Consider the following 26,385-nt stretch of genomic DNA (forward strand, 5'->3'; position numbering starts at 1 on the left):
CAGAAGTGTTCATGGGAAATGTAGGATTAGCACTAAAAGCAGTGTTCCCAGATAAACGTTACATTTCCAAGCCAAACACACAAAACCACCCAAATTTCTTAGCGGGAAACAGCCCAATCTGGAAACACTGACTTCATTTTCTGAAGTCGGCCGATTCAAACAGACGAAGTGTTGTTTGTTTCATTCATCTCCGGTCAAATTGGCTTATAACTTTATAATGCTACCCACCAATGGTAATTTTTACCCGCATTTAGCAGGTTGCCTCGCAATATTTTAACAAAATTATTTCAGAAGGAATGGAAGAAGAAAAGTATTGCGAGGGAACGCAAAGTATCCCCCAGAAAGATGTGTCCGTGAGCCTTCTGGGCCTCCGTAGCTCTAGGAGGCTTTACCCAGCTCGATGGAGGTGATGCCCAGCGACCAGACGTCCACCTTGCCGTCATACTGGCCCTCGTCCATCGCCAGGATCACCTCTGGAGCCATCCTAAAAACAAACAGCAGATGTCAACCATAACCAACATTTAGGAATCTCAAAGTGATTTCATCTGCCTTCTTTTTATCCACCCTGTTCTGCAGAAAAAAAAACAGTAAAAACACCAGCTCAGTTTCTCTTGGTTGCTATAAATGAATGTCAAAACTCTTTCCATGGGAATTAACAGGAATAAAATGTAAATAAAACACACAGACTAAGCAGACATAATCGTAAACCTTTTCAGAAAAAAAAATTCATTCAGTGTAATCTACGGCTTCAGTTGCCCGTCGTAACGGGCTGTCTGACAGCGAGATAAAGTGCTGAAAATATCCTAAATAAAGTGTTCACTTAAACTGATACTCTGTAGATATTTTGGTTTAAGTAATTATTGATTTGTATTAGAAACATTCACAATGATCCTTTAAGAAAGACGGGATTTAAAGCAGAGTGAGAGGACTACTGACTGGAGGACGAAAGAGGACCTGAACACACTGGTTGAGTAAATGTAGTCTGTGAATAGGGCTGGGCGATATGGAGAAAATCAAATATCACGATATTTATGACCAACACCTCGATGTTGATATTGTAAGGTTGACAATTGGGGCTTTCACAAAATATCTTCCACATTTAGATTTTAGATAAATAACCATCATAATGTGGATATAATGACTAAGTGGTTAAAGACAAATAATAGAACAGCTAAAACAGTCTGGTAAGTTCAGACAATGACATCACTTTACTGTAATGCAGCCTTTACAACCAGGAAAAGACTAAACTTACCAAGTAACAATATTACAATTCTTCAAAATCTAAGACGATATCTAGTCTCATATCACGATATCGATATAATATTGAAATATTGCCCAGCCCTATCGGTGAAGAAGTCAACACTCACCAGTAGGGAGTCCCCACGAAGGAGTTGGCCGGAGCCACGATGGAGGCAGAGCCAAAGTCCCCCAGTTTGACCTGACCGGGCTCAGTCAGCAGGATGTTTCCCGCTTTCACGTCCCTACAGACCAGAATCACACGTTAGCATCCACACACGGTTTCAAAAACATTAAAACACAGGTGTCAAAGCCTAAAACTTCTGTTAAATATCTGGAAATAATCAGGAACATGTAGCAGCTTGTTAGTGCGGGGTATTGTTCAAAAATATTCGATACCGATATCGAGAACGTGACTTTGATACCAGTTATTAAAGATACTTTTTTATACCAATTTTATGAAACAAAAAGAAACAACAACTTAACGGCTTCATGTTTTTATTTATAATTCAGCTCCGACGTGAGCCGTCTCCATCACTCAGCGCCACCCTGAAAATAAGAATCACACCAGGGCCATACAGGTTTAGGTTCTATCACACCAGGGCCAGACAGGTTTAGGTTCTATCACACCAGGGTCAGACAGGTTTAGGTTCTATCACACCAGGGCCAGACAGGTTTAGGTTCTATCACACCAGGGCCAGACAGGTTTAGGTTCTATCACACCAGGGCCAGACAGGTTTAGGTTCTATCACACCAGGGTCAGACAGGTTTTGGTTCTATCACACCAGGGCCAGACAGGTTTAGGTTCTATCACACCAGGGCCAGACAGGTTTAGGTTCTATCACACCAGGGCCAGACAGGTTTAGGTTCTATCACACCAGGGCCAGACAGGTTTAGGTTCTATCACACCAGGGACAGACAGGTTTAGGTTATTAACTTGCTTTATTTCACTGAAAAAGTCAATTATCTCTGACTGTATTACTGCATGTCTCATATAGCTTCTCACTTACAGTTTGGTCCTAAAGCCCTAAAGAAGTCAGGAAAAAAAGATCCTTACACCATCACAGAGTTTAACAAATCAAGCAAAATGATTACATATTTAAAAGAGCTCCCACACAGCCTGTCTCACAGCAAACTGACTCACAGCAACCCGTCTGTCTCACACAGCCTGAATATGAAAACTCTGCTTTTGTGAAAGTCGGCAACTCCGCCCACTCCGTTAGACAGCCAATCACAGACATTACTAGATCTTGGTAGAAGCGTGCTGTGTGCTGATTGGCTCACAGACGCTGATGAGAGTTACTCCTTTAGGTATTGAGGGACGAGGCATTTTGTGTCTGTGATACTTTAGAGGCAATTCGGTCAGTGCCTAAAAAGTATTGAACTGGGCCCCCAGCCCTACTCCTGGTACGCAGTACAAACATTTTGTAGTAATGAGTGTCGTGATAACGATATAACTTTGATAAACAGATATTAAAGTGATCTCATTCTGCTGCATTCAGTCTTCTCCTTTAATACAACTAACTGCTCGTTGAGCTTAAAAAACAAAGAAAACATTCCCAACTTTCTTTTATTGAACAAATTGAATTGAACATAAAATGACCCACTAAAAAAGAATGACAGTCACATTTAAAGTGCAGTTTTCTGCTGATACTCATCAAATAACTCAAAATACCTCAGAGTATCTTTCCAGATATGTCACAGCCTTTGGAGGTGTGATTATTGCACCAGTTGATCTCGTGGTAATGATTCAAAGTTGCCAGAAAGGCTGCGAGGAGCCAACACAGTAAAACAAGATGTTACCTGTGAATCATGTTGTGAGAGTGAAGATACGCTAATCCCTGCAGTGCACCGTGGGTAATAGCAGCTATTTCTATTTCCTGGAGCGGCTTTTTGTGAACTGCGAGGAAAAGGGGAAACAAAGAGTCAGAAACCAAACAACAGAGGGATGAAGAATCATGTTTTCATAAGTGACTGGTGTTAAACGGACCTTCGAGGAGGTCCGAGGCCGAGCCCAGGCAGTACTCCATCACCAGCTGGGAAACATCAGACATAAAAACATCATCATCTACATCCACTTTCATATTATAGAAACAAAGACACGTGGAAATACTCTGTTGAAAAACAATCGTTAGTTGCAGCCTTTTATTGTAGTATTAACGCAGGAGGGTCAAACTCAACCTCACTCGGCGCCCCACGGGAAAATAAGAATCACTTCAAAGGGACGGACATTTAGAGTTTGACATCACATGTCATTTAGCTGATGCTTTTATCCAAAGAGACTTACAATGTCTATACATGTCAGAGGTCACACTCCTCTGGAGCAACTAGAGGTTAAGGGCCTTGCTCATGGACACATTGGTTGATGTATTTCAATGGGAATCAAACCCAGGTCTCCCACACCAAAGGCATGTGTCATATCTACTGCTCCATCACCACCCCTAATGCTTTTATTTCATCCAAAAAGTCAAATATCTTTGATTGTATACCTGCATGTCGCTTTTCTTTTCTTTTTTAACATTTGTCGCATTTTCGTAGCTGTTTGACATTTTTGACTTTTTTTTTCCGACTTGTCTCATTTTTGTTGACATAAAGCCCTACATAAGTCACCCAAAAAGGTCCTTAGCCATGATAGTGTTCAATCAAAAATCAATCAAAACAAAGATTACATATTTAAAAGCAACATCCACACAGCCGACTCACAACTGTTTTCACCGCCTGAATATGAAAACTTTCTGAGTCTCAAAGTTGACAAACCTGCCAAATTCTGCTTTGAGTATCACGTAATTCCAGTTTGAAAACAGGTTCTCGTCTTTTGGGGTTTGGTGCACAACTAGGCAGGCCTAAACGTATTGTGAACCTACATGTCAACCTAAATCAATTTGCGGGCCGGATCAAAATCTGCGAGCGGCCGTGTTCGGCCCACGGGCCTTGAGTTTGACACACGTATTAATGTGTCGATGACTTTAATGTTGCCACTGGTAAAGTTGGCGCTCATAAAGACTTTTAATCTGTAATAACAAACATGTATTAGCTGATTACATTTTGTTTTAATAATCTTAATCTGTAACGTAACTGCTGTCAGATTAACGTAGTGGAGTAAAGTTGGAGCAAGTTCAAGATTTCCTTCTGAGATATAGAGGAGGAGAAGTAGAAAGTAGCAGAAACAAACTAGTACTTCAAAATTGTATTTAAGTGCAGTACTTGAATAAGAAGTTACTTGCTGTACATTTGCTTTTTCTAGCTCAGAAAATGAGGATTTGCATCTTTTCTCTGCATCGCTGTAAATTGATTTTATTTGGCCTGTTAGTTGGAGGAATGTTATTATTCTTCTTGCTTCCATGAGATAATTTCAAAATAACTGCCGTTGGACATTGTTTATTCGTTACAGGTTACGTAAACGGAATCAGCCGACAGTTTTTCTGCCTTCGGTGGAGATGTGTTAACATTTTGGGCTCTATTTTAACGATCCAAGCGCAGCTGCTTTTAGGGCGTGTAAGAATCCGGGGTCATGGTTCTAAAGGGTTGTTCTTAGTGTCTTCATTAATCAGAGGTGTGTTTTGGGCGTAACATGCAATCAACCAATCAGAGATCATCTCCCATTCCCTTTAAAAGCCAGGCGCGTTTGGACCTTGGAGCATTGCTGTTATGATGGAGGATTTACACCGTAATATTTGTATTTGTAACCTTCTGCATGTGTGTGTGCTGCTGTGCGTCCCTGTGTGTGTGTGTTAAAATAACAATGAAATGCTGCGTTATTGACTTTAGACCAGGTTTTTGTTGGTCAATGGCGCGATCACTTCCCGCTGCCTCAAGATAGTAATACTCCCAGAATGCACCTGAACACACCTCCCTGTAAGACCAGCACGCCCAGAATGCACCTGAACACACCTCCCTGTAAGACCAGCACGCCCAGAATGCACCTGAACACACCTCCCTGTAAGACCAGCACGCCCAGAATGCACCTGAACACACCTCCCTGTAAGACCAGCATGGGCCACAGATGGGTGAAGGTGCATTTGATATTTAAATGACGCGGGCGCTGGACGGGAAACTGACAACTGTGTCGGTCTTAAACTAGCAAAGACACTCGGGCTGCGTTGCACTGGGGGCCATATAGGGCAGTCCGAGTTTAAGGTTTTCAAAATCTGCGGAAAAGTTTGCGGCAAATTCTGCCAAGCAGGTCGGGCTTATTTTCCGACGCTTGTAGGACATTCCAGCTGACGGACATACGTACCCATGCTGTGTGCTCCTTCAGGTAACAGCCCCGGTACTCGATGGTGTTCGGGTGGCGAAGTTTCTGCAGGAACTTCACCTCTTTAATGATGTCCTGCCATTTCTGCACATCAACACAAAACACGGTTTTAAAGCACATTTTAGAGACAGATTGTTATCACGAGAGAAATATTGTAATTATCAATTACCAGACCCTTTATCATGTTATTTATCAAACATCTCTCTTTGTCAAAACATGCAGTAAGAAAGAAATGATTTGTGTTGAGAAGGTGGAGGACAAAGTACTTTTATGAACTCAGTTATCCATAATTCAGGGGGGAATAATATGACATTATGGATGTAGATTTTAAAAGGCAGCCATTTTTAAACCAACTGAAAGAGTTAATTAGTAGATTATGAACAGTTCATTGCCTAACTGAGAACATCTAAATGTTTTAATTAAGAAACAGGTTTTTAGATATTAAAAGGAGGAACTTTTGAATATCTAAAAAGACATTTTCATTTCCAGGGTGTTACCTCGTTTGTCTGCTTGCCGCTGTACGACATTTTCTTAATGGCCACCACCTCATTGTTGCGCACATCTCGGGCCTGTTGGATGACAGAAACACAATTACCAAACATTAAAACCCTCAAGAGACCAGGGCCATGTTCAGCCCAGACGAAATCACCTGGGACACCAAACCAGAAAAAAACAGAACCCAAAGCCGCTTCACACCGCTCAGAGGGAACATGTCATTCAACCAGGAAACCGTAGCAACACGGGGCACGCCGTTTTGAGACTGGATGCTCAGAAAACAGGTAACGCAGGTATTCAGATAAAACTATTTCAACAACATTTCCTCAAGCGATCACAAATATCCTTTATAAGATTAATGGCAACCTGTGGTTATCAGTTATCAATGGGGGGGTTTGAGATCTCCACTTTTTTATCTCCACAACAGCTGACTGTGTCCTGCAATAACAAAGCAGCCACTTCATCCCTCGCTCCGTTGCCTTTTATTTTCTCTTTTTCCAAAGCTGCCTTCAAGTGTGGTCGGAAATGTTGGTTTCCCTGCCGCCGCCAAAGCTTTGAACATTCGCTGCTGAACAGCAGCGAAACTCAAAGAATAGTGTTGAGTACAGCCCCCTCTCTCTCACACACACACACACACACACACTTCATACAGTCTGAGCTCTGAGAACATTCAGTATGAAGCTGTGGCACTCTTGTTAAATTCATGCAAATTGATGCACATCAAACATCTATTTTGGTAGCATCATCTCTAATGGCCTTTTAAAAAGGATCCTCTGAAACTCAGACATTCAGTGAGAACACTGTGGAGGTCTCACACACACACACACACACACACACACACACACACACACACACACACAGGGGTAATTTTCTGATTCACAGGTTCTTTTTTTAGTGATCAAATGCAGATGACACAGAATTTCTGTCTGGGAGAAACCCACACAAAGTAACACTGGTTCCTGCAGCCTTCTGGGCTCAGTGTGGGTTTATTTTAAAAGAAATTCTTGAAACATCAGATTAATTAACTGAATTATTTGATTTCTTTAACATAATCTGGCTGCAGGAACACCACACAGAGTGTCTTGTTGCTTTATACTTACACACAGATAAGGAAACTACCTACTAACAAGTAGAAGATGATCATATTTTAACTGTATGTTTGCATCTGTGTATGATCTCTGATTTATTCTCATCTGTGCTCATTGACAGCTGTAGCAGCTGACCAATTAAAGAATATCCTCATCTTGCATCGACATCCATGATAAACAGCGACAGAAGATTACCCACGAAAATGACAACAAGCGTGGATGAGACTGACAGACGTTGCAGCTCAATAACAACTCACTGGCCTGTTGCACTCTGTCAGCCGGGCAACTTAAACCCTAAACCGGTTTCTTATGGTAACGAGATAATGCGCCTTGGCGTCCTGCGGGCAGCTAGTCTGAGCCCGAGTCGGGTCAGTCTTCACCTCTGAGACTGAAATGCTGACCATTAACAGCATGAAACAGGTTTTATATTGTTTAAACTGTTCTTCCCCCACACACACTCACTGGATCTACAACTGCAAAGATTAGTCGGCAACTATTAAATTAATCCACAACTATTTTGATAGTCGATTTATCGGTTTGAGTCATTTTAATGAAGTACACAGTCAAACTTCTGATGTCAGCTTGTTAAATGTGAATATGTTCTAGTGTCTTCTCTCCTCTGGAACAGGACACTGAAGATCTTTGAGTTGGGGACAAAACAAGACATTTGAGGACGTCCTCTTGGGCTTTTTGGGAAACTCTGATCCACATTTTTCACCATTTTCTGACATTTTAGAGACAAAACAAGTAATCCATTCATCCAGAAGATAATCTAAGATAAATCATGGGATTGCCGTAACTGTTTATATCCGCGCTGGTGGTCGTGACACTAGCTGCAGTCTAGTCTAGTTCTAGTCTATGGACTAGAAGAAGAACAAGGTTAACAACGGCAGAACTGGCAGCAGCATTTACCGCAATGCTTGGATTTGATTGGATGAGCTACTTGGTGGATCAAGCCTTTCATTCCCAGTAAGTTTACCAGAGAGACCTGCAGTCACTCTGAGAGTCCTGGCATCACGTTACCCTCCAGCTCGTTCATGCTTCCGGTTTCCCCTTTGTTGCGCGCCGCTGAAAAAGAGTGGTGCACGCCATCTGCTCGCGCTATAACTGTAAAACACAAGAGAGTGAAACGCCACCTCTGGGAACTAACCAATGTAAGAACCCAGTGGCCCGTTACCATTCTGCCCCCAATGGACAACCCTTGTTGAATGATTTGATTTGCGGGGGGTTATACATTTTTGCGCTCTTGATGCTTTTGACAGATTCAACCTTTTATTTGTTTGTTTTTTATGTTTTTGTTTACGGTTTTTTTCAGTGCTTTTGTTTGTAAATATGTTATTTTTTTAACTTTTCTTTAGAATCTTGAAGAAATTTGTTTCAGTGGGTTGTTTTTACGTTTCTTTTGGTCACTTTTGATGTTTTTTTCTTCTTTTTTTCCTGGCAAGTAGAATTCTTTTTCACTTGCCCATCCGGACCCTTACAGTTGAACCCCGAACACTAACATGAACACAACGTCAGCGTCATGTCTGTCTGGTCGTCGGTCCACAGATGATCCCGGAGGTGAAGACGCTGCAAAGACACAACGGGACCAAACAAACACAGAAGGACTCCACGTGTCTACTCACAAAGTAAACGGCTCCGAAGCTGCCGTGGCCGATCTCACGGAGGTCGGCGAACAGCTTCTCCGGATCATCTTTGCAGAAAAGGTCAGCCACCTCGGGGTCTTTGATGCTGCCCGACCGTGCACTCGAGGGCATGGCCAGGGCCTGGAAGACAGCGGACAGCACAGGTGAGACTCAGACACTGGGGTCAAAGGTCAGAACAGGCTCAGACATCAGCATCAGAAACAATCAGATGTATTGACCGGCCTGGAGTCAGAGCAGGCTGTAATCCTGAGTTTATTTTTGATGAAACATCAACAACTCCTCCTCCTCTGTGGTTTAAATTTAGATCATTGACTGTGTCCCCATTTGGTTTTTGAAGTGTTGCGACACGTCTGTTTTCCACTTCATTTGGACAGAAAACCATCTAATTAATGTGTTAAACACGCTGGAAAATGCATTCTTGCACTCTTGTAAAGTGTGTGACCCAGTTGCATTGCCCCCTCATAACCAAAACCAGAGACTTCATCAGCGTCCCTGATGTTCAGAGTCATTCCAGCGCTGCATGTCTCAACGATTCTCTAACATTTCAGGAATTTTATGCCTGGCTGCTTTTAAAGTTCTCATGATGTTGTTTCAGCGCCGTGGTGATTTATCTCCCAGGCCGATCTATCCGGGACAGAAACCAGCCGACAAGTTGGGACACGAAGTGGAAGCTGGATGTTCAACTGTGGAGGCCAGAGAGTTACAAACTACTGCTGCATGACAGGAGGAACATGTGCAATAACTATGGCTACGCGACGGGAGGAACATGTGCAATAACTATGGCTACGCGACGGGAGGAACATGTGCAATAACTATGGCTGCGCGACGGGAGGAACACGTGCAATAACTATGGCTGCGCGACGGGAGGAACATGTGCAATAACTATGGCTACGCGACGGGAGGAACATGTGCAATAACTATGGCTACACGATGGGAGGAACATGTGCAATAACTATGGCTGCGCGACGGGAGGAACACGTGCAATAACTATGGCTACACGATGGGAGGAACATGTGCAATAACTATGGCTGCGCGACGGGAGGAACACGTGCAATAACTATGGCTGCGCGACGGGAGGAACATGTACAATAACTATGGCTGCGCGACGGGAGGAACATGTACAATAACTATGGCTGCGCGACGGGAGGAACATGTGCAATAACTAGGGCTGCATGACAGGAGGAACACGTGCAATAACTATGGCTGCACGACGGGAGGAACATGTGCAATAACTAGGGCTGCACGATGGGAGGAACATGTGCAATAACTAGGGCTGCATGATGGGAGGAACATGTGCAATAACTAGGGCTGCACGATAGGAGGAACATGTGCAATAATGTTGTTGAATACCCTGATAATGATGTTACCTGCGATAGATAAACAGATATTAAAGCTGTTTTGTGCACCACCTAAGCTGAATGAATGTAAAATCATCATAACTAAAATACTTTCCTCAGATCTAATGATTTTAGTCGGCCTTCTTTGACTTTAATTGTTTTTGAGTTATTTATTTATCTGGTCTAACTTTTCCTACGTTTTAGACACAGATACTGTAATAACGGTACAAAACCATGTTAAACTACTTCTTTGTCCCCGCAAAAATACGTGCACCTAATGGAGGTTTTCCACCAGATGGTACCTGCTCGACTCTACTTGACTTTTTAGGTTTTCCGGGGGTGTCCTGACCAAACCCCCCATTTTTAAATAGTTTAGCCAGCGGTGGTTTTTTGCTGCCTCCAGCTTCTATATAGAAACTAAATGTGTCTTCTGACAAACAGCCACATGCTGAGAATCACACACCTTCCACGTTCTGTAATAAAAACATGAAATAATCAGGTTATTTAAAAAAGCTGCAGGTGTATTATATATCTCCCAATCAATTACTCATTTGAGATTTGGTTGAAATATAATGGAAGGTGTCGTCATTCTAAAAAGAATATCGCTAATAAGCTTCAGGCATAAAAAGATAAAATGACATGCCTGACACGCGTGTGTTGAGAGGAATCTGAAGATCAGAGAGCAGCAGACTGACAGCGCCACAACTCAAATCAAAGCTCCATGAAGAGAAGAGTCAAGCCGAGCTTCAAAATAAATCATCCGACTAAATCAGTCCCCCTGAATGTAATCTCAGCCTGCACACTGAGCCGTGGTTACTGACAAGAGCAACGTGGTTTTATAATGGGGTTAATGTAGCTGCCCGTCTCTGAGTGTCAGCTGGCCTCTGTGACTACATGGAAACACGGCCTCCAGGTCTCCGTTTAAAGCACTGCTGCTGTTTAAATGCACAAGTGCTAGACAAGAAGACAGATTCTCTCCCCCCCCCAATTCTTCAAAACGCAGTGAACCGATTTCCAATTATATATATCGTGGCACTCAGTGACCTGATGGTGTTTAATCCAAGGCAAGGAAGCAGCAGACGCCTGCGGCTACTGTCTACAGTCAGGAGGAAAACAAACTATCTGAAAAATGTGAAAGACGGAAATGTATAGAGCAGGAACAGCTCTTTTTTTTATACATAACTAAAAAAGGGAAAGTGTAGGGATTTAGAAGGGAATCACTGGGTATCTTGTTGCTTTATATTTGCACACAAAACTGGAATCTACCTACAAAAAAGTCGAAGATAATCCTATTTTAACGGTTTGTATGTTTGCTTGATCTCTAAATCCCCGTCCACATCTGATTTATTCAACTTAGCTGTGGTCTTCAACAGCTGTTGCTGCCGGGTGAGGAGAGTCGACCAATTACAGAATATCCTCGTCTTCTTGCATACATTTCTACAGCTCAATTCATGCAAGCAAAGTGTGGTGATTTTAAAAAGGCAAAAGCTGGGTCCCAAAACAGTGAAAATGTAATCACAAACAGTCAAAAAAAAGTTCCACTTCTGGGATTGCCCCGTTGCTGCCGGAACATTTGCCGGATGTCCTTTATTTAGGCCGGACGTCCGTCCCCTTCCTGTTTCTCTGTGTTGGTGTTCTAACCTCCGGCTGATTTGTGAGGACTATGGTTAACTGCTCCTCAGATCTCTGCAGGGTAAATCCAGACAGCTAGCTAGACTATCTGTCCAATCGGAGTTTTCTCTCGCACGACTAAAACTAATTTTAACGTACACATGTTCCACCAAAACAAGTTCCTTCCTGAGACTATTTAGCAGAGGCACCGTGGCTCCGTCTGGAGCTTAGCGCTGCCCACGATGTGATTGGTTTAAAGAAATGCCAATAAACCAGAGCATGTTTCTCTCCCATCCCAGAATGCTGTGTGTACTAACCAGATCCTCCTCTGCAGCGCTGTGGAGGAAGGTCTGGCAATGTGTGTGTGTGTGTGTGTGTGTGTATATGTATGTATGTGTATATATATATATATATATATATATATATATATATATATATACATATATATATCAAGAACAGTTTTTCTAAATTAGAAGGAGACACGGGGCATCCTAATTGCCTAACAACGTAACTGGTCATGGATCTTCATCATGGCTAACCCCTTCCATATTTTCAAAAGAAAAAGCCACACAGGGACCAAATGTTGTGGTATTCAAATCCTCTAAAAACCCAAGTTCATGTCAAGCCCTGACCGAGGTTTGTCACTATTGCTGTCCCCCATTTCCCCCAGCTTCAGGTTGAAAAGCAAAAAAACACTAAATCATTCACCATTTTTGAAATGAGAAGACGTCTTGTCGCTGTATCTATTTTTGTCATTTTCCAAAAGGAACTAGGCTGTTCTCACAAGTCCAATCACACAAACACTGGGGGAAGCAAGTCCCCTCAACATCCTAAAACATCACACGTTCATTTGGGTTACATTTAAAAGCAAGCACTAAAAGATCGAAAAGGAAAAGGCTTCAGACGGTTCTTTTAAACACGAGTGACGTGACATTTGTTGTGTCAGTTGGGCCGAATGACCGAGATCACATTGTTGAACTCAACCCTGATTTGCTAAATCAGTTGAACAGAAGCTCATTGTTGTAAATGTATAACATTCACAAAAGGTGAACCAATGCCATCACAAACTAAACTGGGGTAATTTTTGGTTGGAAGACAGGCAGTGAGGTATCATTATTTTCCACTGGGTGGGGTTCTAACTTTAAAGACAAGTTCTTACTGTAGCATTAACACGGAAATACCCCAAAACTGTACCACTAATGCAGGGGTTACCCCGTCATTATAAGGTTTAGGTGCAGCACCCGAGCTGAAGAAATGAAACTAAAAGACTTTCCTCAGATCTGATGGTTGTAGTTGGACTTCTTTAGCTTTAAGTTTTGTCTTTAAGCTTTTTGAGTTATTTATTTATTTATTATCTGCTCTAGCTTTTCCAACTTTTTAGACACAGATATGGAGATAATAACAGTCCAAAATGATGTCAAAAAGAGACGCAAAACTACCACAAAGGGACACAAACGGACGACAAAGAGACGCTGAATGGGGCGGCCTCTAGCTCACCCAGTAAGAGTGTGCACCCCATGTTGGCTGAGTCCATTGCAGCGGCCCCGGGTTCAAGTCCGACCTATGGCCCTTTGCTGCGTGTCATCCCCCATCTCTCTCCCACCTTTCCTGTCTTTCCACTGTCACTATCTAATAAAAGGGCAACGCCCCAAAAAATAATCTTAAAAAAAGAGAGACGCCAAATGACCACAGAGACCCAAAACAACCCCAGAGAAAACAGAAAGGCCCAAAAAGAGACAACACGACTACAGAGAGACGCAAAAACCCACAAAGTGACAAAATGTTTGGGTGAAATTGCATTTTTATTGACGAAGGACGTCTGTACCCTCCGCCAATTACACACACCTAAATCTTTCACAAAGCTACGAAAACACTGCAATGTCAATGAATACGTGTGGAAATGTTACTGTAAGTGACAGCTGAATGTTAACATTTGAAACGATTCATCAGAATGAATGAACTGTGTTGACGGTTGGCTGCAGAGTATTTAAACTATTATTTCTCATTTTACTGAAGGCCCCTGAAGCCCACTGGGACCCAGGCTGAGGCTAGAAGGGATACAGCTACGGACAGTTAACTTTAGACACCAAAACGACTAGTTAAGTTTAGGGAAATGATCGTAGTTTGGATTAAAACACTCCCACGGGTGGCCAGGTTGATTCAGTGGGTAGAGCAGGCCATGTACTGAAAGGTTTATGCCTCCACGCAGAGGTCCAGGGTTCAAATCCAGGGCTCGACATTAAGGCTTGTCCGGGACAAGTGGATTTTTTTTGTAGGGCAAGTGGAAGAGAAATTTACTTGCCCCACTGGACAAGTTAAAACTGAAACTAAATAAAATGCCATGTTACTTCACGTTATGACCACTCATTACGTCTATGTTACCTTTACAGGACACGTTAGTTTCTACTGTTTCAACTGAATTGTATTAATGCTGATAGTGTTTGGATGCCTTCAACGGTTTGTTCGAATTCTGCATTAGCAAAACACAAAAAAATAATAATTATAAAATGATAAATCTTTACCCGAACAAGTGACTTTAGTGCATGGACAAGTGAAACGTAAATGTACAAAAAGTTAATGTCGAGCCCTGAAATCCGGCCTGTGATGATTTCCTGCACGTCTCCCCCTCTCTCTCACCTAGCTGTCCTGTCTATTAAAGGCGGAAAAGACACGCTTTTCCTGGGCGAAAGTATTACAAATATATTATTATATTACCCTACTTTACGACCCGACCGTAGCTGTATCCCTTCTAGCCACGACCCCCAGACCCTAGTAGGGCTGCACGACATGAGGAACATGTCACATTGTGATTATTTTGACTGATATTGTGATTGTAATATGATTCACGATATTGGAGGGAATGCTCCATTTTGTATCGTTATTCTCATTTCCGTTAAAACAATATTAAAATTAAAATGATTACAGTGTGCGATGATTTGCACCAAACAAAGATGTTTCCTGATGTCTGGAGGAGACGGTTGGAAGTTAGACACTGATTTAACCCCTCCCCCTGCAATTTGGATATTACACTAGTCCATATTGCGATATTGATAAAATTGCGATTAATTGTGCAGCCCTAGTTTGAATCCCCCTGGAAAAGCTAACAAGCTAACTGAATGTAGCATCACTTACCGCGGCTTATTGTGGTTCCGCTGCGGACCGAAAAACAACCGTTAGCAGCCGAGCTAGCGAGCCTCTATCCTCATAGCCCGGGTCTCCTCTCTCATATCCCGGGTCTCCTCTCTCGGCAGGTAATCAACACGACGCTGGTCTCATTTCCCCCAAAACGTCCCGACACTGAAGTTAATAAACTGCTAGTTCAGCTGGTTCAAACAGAAACTCGGCGGTTGCCCTCGTTAGCTCGGTGCTAGCCTTAACTAATTGGCTAGCTTAGCTTCGATAGCTTGAGCTAACGGTAACATTAGCTTCGATAGCTTGAGCTAACGGTAACATTAGCGGTTCTCCGGGGTGTGGCTGATGTTTCTCCGCGAGGCCCACTTCCAAACATACTGTCCCGTTAACACCTGGCTGTTTCCAAAATATGCTCTTAAAACCCGACTTAACGCCCGCGCCCCATCCCGAGCTTTGGCTTGTTTCTTAAACCGTTTTTGTTCTTTGCTAAATACAAGATGGCACAGACTGGAGGGGCGGGACCATAGACTGTATATTAATGTAAGATCCGGTTTACAGTCTATGGGCGGGACTTAAGTGTTGTTCTATTTCCTGTGAGGTTTCCGCTTCACAAATAAAAGGGTATAAATAAATCGACCTAGATGGTATTAATAATCCAGTACAAATGCTACAAGGCTTGATTTAATAATTATTCCTTTTTTTCCCCCAAGAATGTAATGGCACAGCCCTTAATAGCCACCCTGGAAATCCAGAGTTCTCGCGAGATTTGGGTCTGGATTTCCAGGCTACTTAATGTCAGTGGTGGGACAAATATTCAGACACTACAGGTGAATAGGGTAACAAGTATTTTAACTTCCCCACTCGATTACTTACATTAAGATAAAAACATTGCATTAAAGGTTTTCTGATTTATGATCTAAGAAGAAAATGAGGCATTAAAGGTAACTTTTGGTGAATTTAGCAGAAACCTACAGACACAAATAGACAAAGTGTAGTAAAATAATTACATTTTCTTCCCACTAGTCTAACAGAAGTCATGTTATGTGAGCAAAAGTACAAAACATGTTTTTATATTTATACTATTCATCCGCCCAGGTATGCTCAACTGTCATTCCTCCAACCTGTATGTCACACAATCTGCACTAACTGTATATGAGTCTTTACTACATCTCAGCATTTATATATATGAATATATATATATATATATATATATATATATATATATATGTAAACTGTGTTATTACTGACCTACATCATCATCACCTAGAGCACACGTTGCACCTACTGTACATTGACTCTTTACTACATCTCAACATTTATACAGACTGTCTATTCATGCATATCATGTTATTTCTGATCTACATATACCTAGACTACTATTTGCACTAACTGTATATTGACTTTTCACTACATTCAGCATCTACACAGACTGTCTATTCATGTATATTGTGTTATTACCATATCACATTTGCATATCCTTCGTCTTACACCTCACTTTATAATGCATACTTAATCTGCACTTTATGTATCATCTTGTATTCGGTATTCTTGTACTGTATTTGAATGTGAAACTATTTGTTGTCTTGCACGCCTGCGCTTGTCTTGGCCAGGTCTCCGTTGCAGATGAAAACCTGTTCTCAACGGCCTACCTGGTTAAATAAAATCTTCCTTCACACAATATGTCAGACAGGCTCTTAAAGCAGTGATGTAATCAGCCGAAGTTTAAGTGAATGCAACACGTTGTATAAACCTGGATCTTTTGAGAGTTTTTCTTCTATTAGTACCAGTGTATGAGTAACTGTCATCAGCTTAAAGTTAATCTATTTAAACATCATTTTACTATAACTGCTGCACAATGATGGGGTAAATAAAGCACTCTTATCGGAAACATTTAGTTATGTATTGTCTGGATAATTCAAACTAAACTGCTGCTAAAAACTAGAAACACAAAACAACCATTATATTTATTATTCATCTTTATTGCATTGTCCAGCAAAGTACATATTGGTCGTATTATCCCAAAGTTTATAACATTAACAACTTTCATCACAAATAAGAAATGATAAAAATACATGAACATGAGGTATAAAGTTACAGCTATACGTCATCCAGTCCCAGTTATACCAGAGTCTGTTAGTCCACCTCCTCGATGGTTGGCCCCTGGGAGCCGGCTTGGCGGGCCTGTTCTCCACAGCTGCTGCCTGCAGGCATTCCTCCCTGGTACAACTTACTGATGACGGGGCTGCACACCTTCTCCAGCTCTTTCTGCTTGTGTTGGTACTCCTCTTTATCTGCCAGCTGATTGTTCTCCAGCCAGGCGACCGTCTCGTCACACTTCTCGATCAGCTTCTTCTGGTCCTCTTCGCTGATTTTGCCCTTGAGGTTGTCGTCCTGCACAGTGTTCTTCATGTTGAAGGCGTACGACTCCAGCGAGTTCTTGGCAGAGATTTTCTCCCTCTGCAGGTCGTCCTCGGCTTTGTATTGGTCGGCCTCCTGCACCATCCTCTCGATGTCTTCTTTGCTCAGTCGGCCCTTGTCGTTGGTGATGGTGATCTTGTTCTCTTTGCCCGTGCTCTTGTCCACTGCGGACACGTTCAGAATGCCGTTGGCGTCCACGTCGAAGGTGACCTCGATCTGCGGGACCCCCCGTGGAGCCGGTGGGATTCCCGTCAGCTCAAACTTGCCCAGCAGGTTGTTGTCCTTGGTCATGGCCCTTTCCCCCTCGTAGACCTGGATGAGCACGCCGGGCTGGTTGTCGGCGTAGGTGGTGAAGATCTGCGTTTGCTTGGTGGGGATGGTGGTGTTGCGTTTAATCAGCGACGTCATAACTCCCCCGGCTGTCTCGATGCCCAGGGACAGAGGCGCCACGTCCAGCAGCAGCAGGTCCTGAACGTTGCCCGAGGTATCGCCGCACAGAATGGCAGCCTGGACCGCAGCACCGTAAGCCACCGCCTCGTCTGGGTTGATGCTCTTGTTCAGCTCCCTGCCGTTGAAGAAATCCTGCAGGAGTTTCTGGATTTTGGGGATTCGGGTGGAGCCTCCGACCAGGACGATGTCGTGGACCTGCGCTTTGTCCATTTTGGCGTCCTTTAGGGCTTTCTCCACCGGCTCCAATGTTCCCCTGAACAGGTCGGAGCACAGCTCCTCAAAGCGAGCCCTGGTGATGGAGGTGTAGAAGTCGATGCCCTCACACAGAGAATCAATCTCAATGCTGGCCTGCGAGCTAGACGACAGCGTCCTCTTGGCCCTCTCGCACGCTGTGCGCAGCCTCCTCAGGGCTCTCTTGTTCTGGCTGATGTCCTTCTTGTGTTTCCTCTTGAACTCCTCCACAAAGTGGTTGACCATGCGGTTGTCAAAGTCTTCTCCCCCCAGGTGAGTGTCTCCGGCTGTGGATTTGACTTCAAAGATACCGTCTTCGATGGTGAGGATGGACACGTCGAAGGTGCCTCCGCCCAGGTCGAAGATCAGCACGTTGCGTTCTCCCGACTTGCTTTTGTCCAGACCGTACGCGATGGCGGCTGCGGTGGGCTCGTTGATGATCCTCAGGACATTCAGTCCTGCGATGACGCCTGCGTCTTTAGTCGCCTGTCGCTGGGAGTCATTAAAGTAGGCGGGGACTGTGACCACTGCGTTGGACACCTTTTGGCCGAGGTAGGCCTCAGCTATCTCCTTCATCTTCACCAGCACCATGGAGGAAATCTCCTCCGGGTTGAAGGCTTTGTTCTCCCCTTTATATTCCACTTCAATTTTGGGCTTCCCTCTGTCTCCGACCACCCTGAAGGGCCAGTGCTTCATGTCCGCCTGCACCACTGGATCATCAATCTTTCTTCCAATCAGCCTCTTGGCGTCAAACACGGTGTTGCTGGGGTTCAGAGCCACCTGGTTCTTGGCCGCGTCTCCGATGAGCCTCTCGGTGTCAGTGAACGCCACATAGCTGGGGGTGGTCCTGTTGCCCTGGTCGTTGGCGATGATTTCTACTTTTCCGTGCTGGAAAACGCCCACACAGGAGTAGGTGGTGCCCAGGTCGATGCCGATCGATACGCCTTTAGCTGCAGACATCTCGGTTGTTTAGACAATGTTTCCTAAAGATGCAGAGACAAAGATTAGAAAGGAACGTTTTGAAAGTAAATACCTAGAGCAGGGGTGTCAAACTCATTTCACTAAGGGCCAGACATGTAGAGGTTATGACGTGCTTTTGTTTCTGCATGTCACTTCTTTCTCATTTTTGGGGCTTTCTCAGACATTTGTCACCTTTTTGTGAATTTGTTGCTTTTCCCGACATTTTTGTTCGCTTTTTGTCACATTTTTGTTGACATGAAGCCCTACAAAAGTCATCAAGAGAGTTCCTTAGCCATCATAGAATTTAGCAAATCAAGCAAAACACTAATACATGTTTTTAACAACCACCTGTTTCTCAGCCTGAACATGAAAACTCTCTGCTTCTTCTGGGGGAATTTCGGAGTCTCAGAGTCGGCCAATCTGCCATATTCTGGTTTGAATGTCAGGTAATTGCAGTTTAAAAAACACTTTAAATGATCTTTTTAATATTTTACTTCAGTTTGTTAGTTTTATGGTCAGGTTGATAATAAATACGTCTGATGTTGATCACTGAAAATGATAACTTACTAAATGTACAGCAGCGAAGATTTGAGTCATTTTAATTTAAAAATAAAATAATTGATGACTTTATAATTCTGATTTAAGCTTCTTAAATGTGATCTTTTCTAGTTTCTTCACTCATTAAAACGACCAACGACTTAATGTCTTAATGTGACAGTTATTGAGATTTCAGGTATTTAGTTGAAACAGTAATGTTAGGTCTAATCACATAATTTGTACAAAATCTGCATGTGTTATAGTTACAGCTGTTGTTCAAAACACATAATTAAATTTAAACTCCATAGCAGTTTATTAATCACAGCCTAAAATTGCCAGTTTTTCTAAGGGAGTTTGGTGGAACTAGCTGTATTTAATCCATTGACGACTGTTTCTATAATTCGCTGTATATTAGCTACATTTAAGGACCTTTCAGTTCTAAGCAACACATAATGTATTACATAGCTGTTCTACAATACAAATAACTTACTTTTAACTCTAAAATTGACAGTTTATCTAAGGGATTTAGGATCAAACTCCCCGTAACGTTAACGATAGATGTCCATCGACGGTTTGTACAAATCTTTTTCATGTTAGTGAACTAAATTAACTAGTTCACTAAAGCTATATAGTAACAATAACGATTTTCCCCATCACCAATTCGCACATCATTTGAAGGTCAACACATAATTTATTAACGCTACACAACCTTTTTTAGGAACAAATAACTTACTTTAAATTCAAAAACTGACGGTTTTTCTAAGGGAGTTTGGTGAAACGTACGTTTACGTTACCGTTAGCTGTATTTGACGTTAACTCAATGACGGTTACAGTAATTCTATATTTCGCACATCAACAAATAATCTGAGTCGATATGTAACACTAATAGTTCACATTTACACTCTAGACGAAACATGGAAGAAGCGTAGTACTTACCCTCTTTAAAAGATGAAAAAATGGAGAGAAGAGAATCAGGTTTCTGTTGTTCGGGTCGTTCCTCCGGTCAGTGCTCTCGTAGTGTCGATGCCGGTAACCGCACCGTCACCGTTATTTTATACTTTCCTCACTCTCCTCTGGTCATTTCTCGAGCTTTCCGCTGACTGTTTGTGTGATCCAATCAGAGCAAAGCGTGGGTGGACGACGTGATGACGTACCATCAGACGCGATGCACCAGAAGCTTCTACAAGCTTCTGGTCAAAGGGAGAAACTGGTAGAGCAAAATGTGCTTTTTAAAGAACAATGAACTATAGTCCGAGGTACAAAATCCGAGCCTAAACACAGCGAAACTGACTGAGCAAATACAGATAGACTTAGCAGAAAAAAACATGTAACAAATGTGAACACAATCAGATAAATAAATACACAAATTAACAAAAAAAATCATCGTTTTTGAACACTAATGCAGCTAATATCCACCTTCTATGAACAATCTGTGCTTCATAAACACGATTGTTTCAATGCTGAAGTTTGAAGAAGACGTTAGTGATAAAGTCTAATACGTAAGATTTGTTTCACAACACTGTACAACAATCAGACGACCTAAAAAGTCTAAAATTTAGAGTTTTTCAGGTGGACTATTGGTGAAAGTTTGTTTTTGTAGGAAAACAGCCGTAGCATTATTTTATCCAGCATTTAATTCAACTGTAAAAAAGATAGGCTACTCTTAAATTCAGGTTTTGAATTTAAACATTTTAACAATTTACATTTACAATTTTAGTCACAGTTAGTAAAAACGATTTTAATCATGACAAATGTTAGGCCTATATGTTTCATCTAGAAGTCTTCTATTACATATGTAAATATAGCTGCCTGTAATGTATGTTAATCTATGTTTTAACAATATAAGGTTGTATAGTGCTGTTTCAGATACAGACAATGGTCTATATATGTAGTTATTTACAGAAACATTCACATATTCTCTTGTTTTGGATCTCAAAACGTTAAAATATATCTCTAGCCTAACTGAAGGACTGTGAGGTTATTTAACAAAAAGGAAATGAAGCAGGATGTTAAATGTATAATGAAGATGAATGAATTAATATGGGCCTTGGGTTTCGGTTTGATTAGGCTAGAAGTTAATTAAGTTGACATTCACATCCTCCAGACGGCCTCCTCGTCAGCTCTCATTCTACAGCAGCCTGCTGGTTGGTCAACTGGTCAACTGGTTGGCTTTGCAGAGCGATTCAAGAAGTTCAATTGCGTTTTTTGCTATTTTTACTTTAGGCTATAATGTGAACAAAAGCCACGGAAGTATCTCTAAACCTAGGGGTTTAACCCTTTATTATTTATTAAATATGTATAAACCTAATTGGTTTATTCTGCAGTAGGGAGACAGTTTCAAACCAACAAACAACAAAATAAGGGAATTAAAATAAGACTCAATGTAACCAACATAGGAGTAAAATAAGAGGGAGAAGGAAGGAAAGAAAGAAAGAAAGAAGGAAGGATTGAAGAAAGAATGAAAGAAGAAAAAAAGAAGCAGCCACAGTCTATGAAAAGTGAACTGTCAGCACCAGTGTTCAGTTGTCTTAGATACATTACAGCTATATCTTTCTACATGCTTGACTAAACATCCCACTGTTCTCCAGTTCTCATGTCTCTGTTTAACAACCTTTCTCTGACATCCATTTTAGCTGCAGCCAGGGATCAAACTGTTGACCTTCTGCTCCTGTAACTCAGCTAACTCTGGACAACAGCGTCCTCATGTGGCCAAAGGACGCAGCTGCATTATTAACCAGAGCTCATGCACCAGTTCAAAGACAACATCAGGGGTTTCTACTTTAGGAAGAAAGCTGCAAACATTCAACTCTTAGATTCATCTCAACTATTTGGATAATCCATTAATCCGTTTAAATCAAAACAGTCAAACTTCTGATGTCAGCTTGTTAAATATGAATATGTTCTAGTGTCTTCTCTCCTCTGGGACAGGACACTGAAGATCTTTGATTTGGGGACAAAACAAGACACTTGAGGACGTCATCTTGGACTTTTTGGGAAACTCTGATCCACATTTTTCACCATTTTAAAATAATGGTTAGTTGCTATTTCAGGAGTAAATGACAACAGTTTAGAGTAGCCAACAGATGAAGAGCTCGGTCCCAAATAATAACCCCACAAGCTGCCAGAAGTTCTTGATGTTATTGGATCAGTAAAACTGAAGAACTCAGAGTTTCCTCCACCTCTCAGCTCTTCAGTTAACTACAAACAACACGAGTCCAGAAACATGTTGGCATTTAGTAATTACATATTTACTTTAGGTGTACATGCATATCACAGTGTCAACCTCCAATACTGTTTGGAGCAGACAAACTGCTGGAAAATATGCATTATATACACACACACACACACACACACACACACACACACACACACACACACACACACGTTTGATCTGTACGTTGAAGAAGAGGAAGACACAGCTCAAGAGTTTCAAGCTAAACCAAAATGTATTTATATAAAAAAAACTAAAATCCTCCGCCGCGCCCAGCACCTGGATATTCTGACACACAGAGAGAGAAAAGAAGGGTTAAACATGTGTGGTTCATATAAATACTCAAAGACAGTTTAGAAGTGTGTCCTGTGGGTTTAGTCCTAACTAGCTGCAGGTCCTGAGTGGATTGATTCCAGCGGTCAAACAGCTTGGAGCCGTTATGTTTTCCACTGCTGGAATTAGCTAATAAGACATGCACCAAACGTAGAGTTGGGTACCGAGACCCGGTGCTAATACGGCACCGGTGCCTAACGACGGTATCTACCGGACTGACTAGCAACGTGGATTTCGGTGCCTCATTTCGCTGCCAATTAAATGCCTTCTGCACTTCTCTCTGATGCTCTGACACAGACGTTAGAGGCAACAGAAGCATCGCTGCACGTGACACTAGTTAACACTACACTTGACAGCAGGTAACGTTAGCCTACCGTTAGCTAGCAGCAGGTAACGTTAGCCTACCGTTAGCTAGCAGCTGGAGTAAACACGGTTAAAATGCTGACAGCTAAACAGTGTAAAGAGTGACTGTATTTCACTAGAGAGGATTCCAACAGCGGGACGTTAGCAGTCTGCAGCTGTTGTCGGAAAAACAACACAGACGATGCGTTCACTTGAAACTAGTAAGCCTCGTGGTGCATTCAAACTTATTGTAAAATACCCTATTCCCTATTTTTTAAGTATCTGTACAGGCACCGTTTAGGCACCAGCACAGTTTTAAAAGTATCGTTTCAGCACTGGTATCAGAAAAAAAGAGCTGCACATGAGCAGAGCTAAGAGCTACACTCTCCCTAATGGGTCCACAGCAGCGCCATAGCGCCATCTACTGACATGGAAGCGTAATAGCTTCAATAAGTCTGTGTAAAGATTAGTTAGAATGGTTCAAATATTAACAACAACTGGGGGGAGGTCTGTTTAAATAAAAACTAACCATGCAGCCTTTTCGACCTACTACATTTGCATGAGTGTTTTTCAGACTGTCCTCCCCCGAAAAAACGATCCCATAGATCGTTTGTTCCAGCATCAATGTGACCTATATTTAGGTTTCTCGTGGTGGTGCCTGTCAATATTTTTAAACATGGGAATTTCTTCTAGGCTAAAATGAAGAATTTAATTTAACTTGCTTTTTCTAAGGTCAAAGTTTGTCAAAATATAGTATCTAAGATGAATATATATTTATTCCCATTGTATTGTGAACATTTTATGCTTGTTATCTATCAACAGAAGTTTTTTATTAATCACTCTTGACCTGTTTGTGGGTGTTTGCCCTTTAATGACTGATGTAAGGAGTGTAGGACCTTGGTTGATATGAGTGTATCTTCAGGTAGCCGACGCCCCCGACAATCACACCTGTTGATGATTCTTATCAGGGGCTTCATTGCCCATTCTCTCCAAGGACTCAGATGAAGATGTAACCTTACGTTAGTCACTGTGATGCACCTTAAAAAATAAGAAAAACTATAAATTAAGAAGACATCTGTGTTGCACCGGCAATCTTTTTACTCTACACTGCCTTGTCCTGCCGTGGTTGCACCGGATTGTTGTAGTTTGCAGAAGCACGGAGAAGTCTCTCTTTTCTATGGGAATTTCTTATTTGAATCCCTTACAATAATTTCGGAAAATTGTGCTAAAACGTACATGTTCTTATTTGTCTATTATTTTAATTTTAGTATATACATTTTATATATATATATATATATATATCAGCCGGTATCAGTGGCAGTTGATAGATGTGTTCAGCCACCAATAGGTGACTGTGAGCCCGGTGGTGTTGCCATAGCTAGCTGTCAAAGATGCCGTTCTGCACATGCACGACTCACATCGTGTATTGACAGTGCTCTCTAGTGGCCGTACTAGTTCTGATGGGAGCAAAGCAGGAAGTAAGGTGAGGAAGTATAAGAGCGCCAAATGTCCTGGGTTGCGTCCTAAAAATCTAAACTCTACTCTAGATATACTCAATAGCTGTGTTGGAAACCGTTCCCTCATCACTCACTATTCAGCTAACCGCTAGCTGACAGCTTGGTTCAGTCTAAAATAAAGTGAACTCAAACTAAACACTGGGGAAAGCAGTAATAACAATAAAGACAAGTATTGATTGATTGTATTTTAAATGAGCACAAGTAGAACTGATGTAACAGCTGTTAGATATTTTAACGGTTATGTTCAGGTTTTATTTTGAGGGTCTTTTAAAGTTATTACATGCTGTCTCAGCTAGCGGTTAGCCGAATTAGCTGTTAGCTAAACTAACGTTAGCTTCCCGGTGGAGGCTAACGGCAGACCGCTACAACTACGACCTGAAGGGTGGAACAGATCGTGCAGTGTCGTAAATCCTCGTACAACAGGATTATCATCTGCACGTGCGCGAACATCTTGCGCATGACGGCTCGTGCAGGCAGCACAGATCGGGTACCGACAACCGCATGTACTCTCAGATTAGCTGTGCATTGTGGGTATTTTATAGTGGACTATAAAGTAAAAGAAATTTACCGCACGGAATTCGAAAACCACTATTTAGGGAACGGTTTCCATGATATTCATAAATAAACCTCATGGCTGGCAGCTATGGAGGAAATATTTAGTGATATAGAGAAAACGAAGCCAGATCAAATAAAAAATATTATTTTACGACTCTACTAGGAAAAATCATGCCATAATTAAATTTAAAAAAGAAAAAAGAAACTGAAAAAGCAAAGTTGAAATCAACTATGTAGAGATTGAAAATGGGAAGTTTTACAAAAATGTATGGCCAATTGCACATTTGCTCCGATATATTGTTGGACTCTCCAGTCTGACGTGAGAGACCCAGCTGTCAGCTAAAGTCTCTCGGGTGACCAGACGTCCCGAAACATTCGGGACAGTCCCGAAATCCAAGCAATTGTCCCGCATCCCGAATCCTGCCCTAATTGTCCCGAGAACTAGAGCAAAGTCTCGAGAGCAGACTCTGGAGTAGTAGCCCGGAGAGTTTAACTACATCTCCCTCCAGCCACACAGACATCTAGCTAAACCTGTGTGCAGTAGGCTACTCTCAGACATGCCGTGACCCAACATCTGGGTGCTCTCCTGCTGCAGTCTAGTAGTCATTGTGTTTGTTTTCTTTGTTTTATAATGTATTAATAATAATAATTGTATTTTTGGGTTAACATGACAGACAGTTGAATTCTTGAATAAAAATAAATCATTTTGGTGCGGAGTTTTGAGATTCATGTCACCCAAAAAGAAAAGGTCTTCAGCCTTGATTTAAAAGAACTGAGAGTTGCAGCGGACCTAGGTGTGGATCATAAAAAAAGAAGAAGCTGTGGCCGTGTGTGTGTGTGTGTGTGTGTGTGTGTGTGTGTGTGTGTGTGTGTGTGTGTCTGTGTGTGTGTGTGTGTGTGTGTATGTGTATGTGTCTGTGTGTGTGTCTGTGTGTGTGTGTGTGTGTGTGTGTGTGTGTGTGTGTGTGTGTGTGTGTGTGTGTGTGTGTCTGTGTCTGTGTGTGTGTGTGTGTGTGTCTGTGTGTGTGTGT

At 42.1% G+C, this 26,385-nt stretch overlaps 2 protein-coding genes across 5 annotated transcripts in view; both read right to left on the bottom strand.

The window, feature by feature from the left end:
* taok2a (TAO kinase 2a) overlaps positions 1 to 15,317 on the bottom strand; it is a 38,696-nt gene extending 23,379 nt beyond the window's left edge. For all 4 annotated transcript variants that reach the window (XR_013503048.1, XM_078269019.1, XM_078269018.1 and 1 more), the window contains exons 1-8: positions 14,801 to 15,317; positions 8,700 to 8,840; positions 5,989 to 6,060; positions 5,474 to 5,575; positions 3,227 to 3,272; positions 3,040 to 3,136; positions 1,368 to 1,481; positions 393 to 484 (exon numbers count right to left, since the gene is read on the bottom strand). Coding sequence is in view for 3 of the 4 variants with exons in the window: in XM_078269019.1 (XP_078125145.1) it covers positions 393 to 484; positions 1,368 to 1,481; positions 3,040 to 3,136; positions 3,227 to 3,272; positions 5,474 to 5,575; positions 5,989 to 6,060; positions 8,700 to 8,831 (655 nt within the window). In the remaining variant the exon portion in view is untranslated. The remainder of the gene's footprint in view (positions 1 to 392; positions 485 to 1,367; positions 1,482 to 3,039; positions 3,137 to 3,226; positions 3,273 to 5,473; positions 5,576 to 5,988; positions 6,061 to 8,699; positions 8,841 to 14,800) is intronic.
* A 1,441-nt stretch (positions 15,318 to 16,758) lies between these two features.
* Positions 16,759 to 20,496, bottom strand: LOC144530375 (heat shock 70 kDa protein 1). Its single transcript, XM_078269921.1, has 2 exons — positions 20,333 to 20,496; positions 16,759 to 18,882 (listed from the first exon to the last, which is right to left on the bottom strand). Exon 2 carries the CDS (start codon positions 18,857 to 18,859, stop codon positions 16,934 to 16,936), a length of 1,926 nt encoding a protein of 641 aa, XP_078126047.1. The 5' UTR covers positions 18,860 to 18,882; positions 20,333 to 20,496; the 3' UTR covers positions 16,759 to 16,933.
* Positions 20,497 to 26,385: the final 5,889 nt, after the last annotated feature.

This window comes from Sander vitreus, chromosome 15, assembly GCF_031162955.1.
Source record: "Sander vitreus isolate 19-12246 chromosome 15, sanVit1, whole genome shotgun sequence".
NCBI lineage: Eukaryota > Metazoa > Chordata > Actinopteri > Perciformes > Percidae > Sander > Sander vitreus.

Coding starts and splice junctions, on each gene's coding strand:
- LOC144530375 (XM_078269921.1), bottom strand. CDS start 18,859: ATGTCTGCAGCTAAAGGCGTATCGATCGGCATCGACCTGGGCACCACC.